The 3673-nt window shown below is 35.2% G+C and overlaps 1 protein-coding gene across 1 annotated transcript; it reads left to right on the top strand.

Moving 5' to 3' along the window:
- The first annotated feature begins 636 nt into the window (after window positions 1–636).
- LOC133668268 (loganic acid O-methyltransferase-like) lies at window positions 637–2839 on the top strand. Its single transcript, XM_062088043.1, has 3 exons — window positions 637–834; window positions 1366–2028; window positions 2343–2839. The coding sequence occupies exons 1-3, from the start codon at window positions 745–747 to the stop codon at window positions 2682–2684; spliced, it is 1095 nt and encodes a 364-aa protein (XP_061944027.1). The 5' UTR covers window positions 637–744; the 3' UTR covers window positions 2685–2839.
- The last annotated feature ends 834 nt before the right edge of the window (window positions 2840–3673 follow it).

The raw sequence follows: 3673 nt of genomic DNA, 5'->3' as shown, positions 1-3673 counted from the left end.
GGGTGGGGGGGGGGGGAATCATCGTATAAGTGGACATACAAAATTTAACACCGGTCACCAAAGTCCTATTTACGGCACGGCACGAAACCGAGAAAAAACCCATAGAGAAAATCAATGGAAGAAAAATAGATAAAGTTTGATTTTGAAATTCAATTTAAAAACACAAAATTTATTTATTCACTTTGATTTGATATTATTTTGATATATTTATAAGTAAAAATTACTTTAAAAAACTACCGTTATTATACCTCGAACATTATTTTAATGTTACGAATTCTCCACTTGCTTGTAAAAACCGAACACTTAATGAACAGATAAGAGTAGGATCCCGCAATATGAGAGCCATAAATTCAAAGTCGGCGACCAATTTCAGTTGATCTTTGCTCCAAGCTTACTTGGTTCAATATGAGCCATAAACCTAGCATCATTTCTATTGAATTTTAATACAAAACGCGTATAGAAAAGTTGGCGATTTAATGTATGTCTTCCTCTTAATTCATAAATATGGAGGATGCATTCCATTTCCTGCGGGGCCGCAATTACAAGTCGAAGCATTCATACGGTATACAACGTTTCCTGCAACTAATTATAAGGAAAGTTGACTTCCAAAATTTTATTTATTAAAATTATATATTCACTTCCAGCCTACCTGTGTCCACAAAAAATCCTATATAAGGAACCAAGAGTCGTCGCCATAGCATAAAACTCATTACAAGTTACTACATTATCGACAGAGAATTGAAGATGGGGGCCAGCGCTACCACAACGCCGGAGTTGTATGCAATGAATGGTGGAGATGGCAGATTTAGTTACGCCAAAAACTCCTTTTTGCAGGTGATTTAGAAAATATCGGATATATTAGAAGTAATTTATTCAATACACTTAGCATTCAGGTTTCAGGTTTAGTCACTATAGTCCATAATAAAACTATAGATTATAGAGTATTTAATGCTTCTCTGAATTGTTGACTGATCAATTTTTATGGGGAGAAACGTTAATAACAAATATATATATTTATTAATATCTACTTATATAAAGGATTTGTGAATGATTTCTCATGTAACAATCTCATTACGAAGGATGGATATATTTATGTTCGAGTTCATGATCTTCATTATCAAGTTTTTAAAATTATTTTTGAAATCTCTTCCCATATACCAAGTTTTTTGAATGAAGCAGTTAAAAGTTTAAACTTCACAGCTGATAGTGATGGGTTTCTGAAAGTTTAAAGTTCAAACTTTTTTTATTTAATAAGATATATTAGAGAACAATATAAAAAAATTTATTATAATACAAGTTTTTATTTATCGAGATGGTTATTTCACAACTATAACATGTAATCTTATTTTGCTTTGAAATTTGCAGGGACATAGTGTAAGTGCTTCAAATGGAAAAATTGGCGAGGTAATTGCTGAGAAGCTTGACCTGAAAATTCTGCTTTCTACTTCAAAGACTATACGTATTGTAGATGTTGGATGTTCGGTTGGACCAAATACTTTCTCAGCAATACAAAATATAATAGAATCTATAGAAAGGAAGTATCAAGCACAATACCTCAACATGAATCACAAGCCTGAATTCCAAGTATTCTTTAATGATCTAACATCAAATGATTTCAACACTCTGTTCTCCTCTCTCCCTCCCAATAGGCAATACTTTGCAGCGGGCGTGCCAGGGTCTTTCCATGGCCGATTGTTTCCTGAGGGTTCTATTCATGTTTTTTATTCTTCTATTGCACTCCATATCCTCTCCAAGGTGCCCGAAGAGTTACTAGACAAGAACTCTCCATCATGGAACAAGGGGCGGATTCACTATATTAATGCCCCAGATGAAGTGGTAAATGCTTATGCTACCCAATATGCTAAGGGCATAGAGATCTTTTTAGATGCTAGAGCAAAAGAGATGGTGTCTGGAGGGATGGCAGTGATGATCTTCCCAGCCAACCCAACAGGGATCCCTTATTCCCAAACATTTACAGGGGCCATGTTTGAACTTTTGGAGTCCAGCTTACTGGATTTGGCAAAAGAGGTAAGTCAAATAATTAAAGTGCAAAATACATATCTTAGAAAATATCCTTTGTGATATAATATCTAAAAAAATTTATGCATTGAGTCCATCTTATGTATTGAGTCCTAGAAATTCAATCGTTGTATTGTTTTATTTAAGAAGGAAACATTCCATAAAATTAGCACTGCTAGAAATTAATAAGTGTATTGTCTATCCTTTTTTTACATAATATTAAGTGCCTCCATGTGATGTCTTCTCTTACAATTCTGCCATCATATTAATTATATGGAGAGTAGCACAAATGACAAATATATATTTACTAATATCTGCTGCAGGGGAAGATAAGCGAAGCTCAAGTGGACTCTTTTAACTTGCCAATGTATGTACCATCTCTTGAGGAGATGATGGAGCTTGTACAGAAGAATGGATGCTTTGACATTGAAAAAATGGAGCTGACAAGTCCAGGAGTCCACGCATCAATGACTAACACCTCCAGCATGGGGAAGGCAATCGTGATGCACGTAAGAGCTGGCATGGAGAGAATGCTCATTCAACACTTTGGAAGTGAAATTATTGATGAATTGTTTAACCGATACGCTAAAAAATTTGAGGAGTTTCCTCACCATGTGCTGCCAAGCAAGAAAGTTCAACTTTTTGTTGTTTTGAAACGCAAGTGATGCGTTTTGAAGTCGTTGGACGCTTCCTTTAAAATTTCTGCTTTTTCATTGCTTTCAGGAATAAGACCAGCTTGATTGACTCTCATCATGTATTAAGCACAGAAACTTGAGGGGTGTTTTATAATGTCTGTGAAGGAAAAAATGGTTCTGGATCATCTATGATATGTCAATCCAATTCATATTAATATTATTTATATGACTAATATAATATAAAGAAAAAATGATGAAGAATTAAATGTCGTCTGAGGACCTGATATTTCTGATATTGTGCAAGTTTTTTCTGTTTAATTGCAATCCTTTGCTTTCTGCAATTTTATTGTTATTTACCAGCAGCCAAGTCAAATTGTCTGTGTTATACGCACACATGTTTAATGAATACCAACACAAGAGCGTGGTTGAATGGTGTGTTGTTTGACTCGAGGTTTGAATCCCATACCTTTGGACCATATAAATATTTTGATGCAAGCGTAAAATAACATTACATCTTTGATACCAGTAGATGTCTTCTTGCTTGAGAATCTGGTTGTATTCACTGTCTAATTCCTTTTCCAAACTGCGTAAGAAAGGCTGATTGCTCTCATTCAGATGTTTTTGAATGCCTTGTAATCGGGCCAACACTTTTTTTTTTCCTGTAAAAGAAATTCCCAAAAACTTCCTTGTTCCAAGTCTTTAAACTACTTGTCAATTCATGTATTGAACTGACCACTTCAGCTCCTTTCACCCAACTCTACTGGATGATATTGGCAAATTGACCATGGGACATCCAAGCTGCTTCAAATCTAAATGGCTTCTCTGCACCTCTATAAAGTAAACCTCTATTGTGAGTCTGGACTAAGATCGGGTGATGATCCGACTTAATTCTAGGAAGCACCTTTATTATTAATTCAGGGAATTTGACTCTAAAGAGATGATTTCCAAGACCCCTATCCAACCTTTCAAGTTTCAAATACTCTGCCATGTCCCCTAATCTCCTGACCCCGCCAGGTAAA

This window comes from Populus nigra, chromosome 11 (genome assembly GCF_951802175.1).
Source record: "Populus nigra chromosome 11, ddPopNigr1.1, whole genome shotgun sequence".
Classification (NCBI taxonomy): domain Eukaryota; kingdom Viridiplantae; phylum Streptophyta; class Magnoliopsida; order Malpighiales; family Salicaceae; genus Populus; species Populus nigra.
This window is presented reverse-complemented; position numbering and strand designations above follow the sequence as displayed.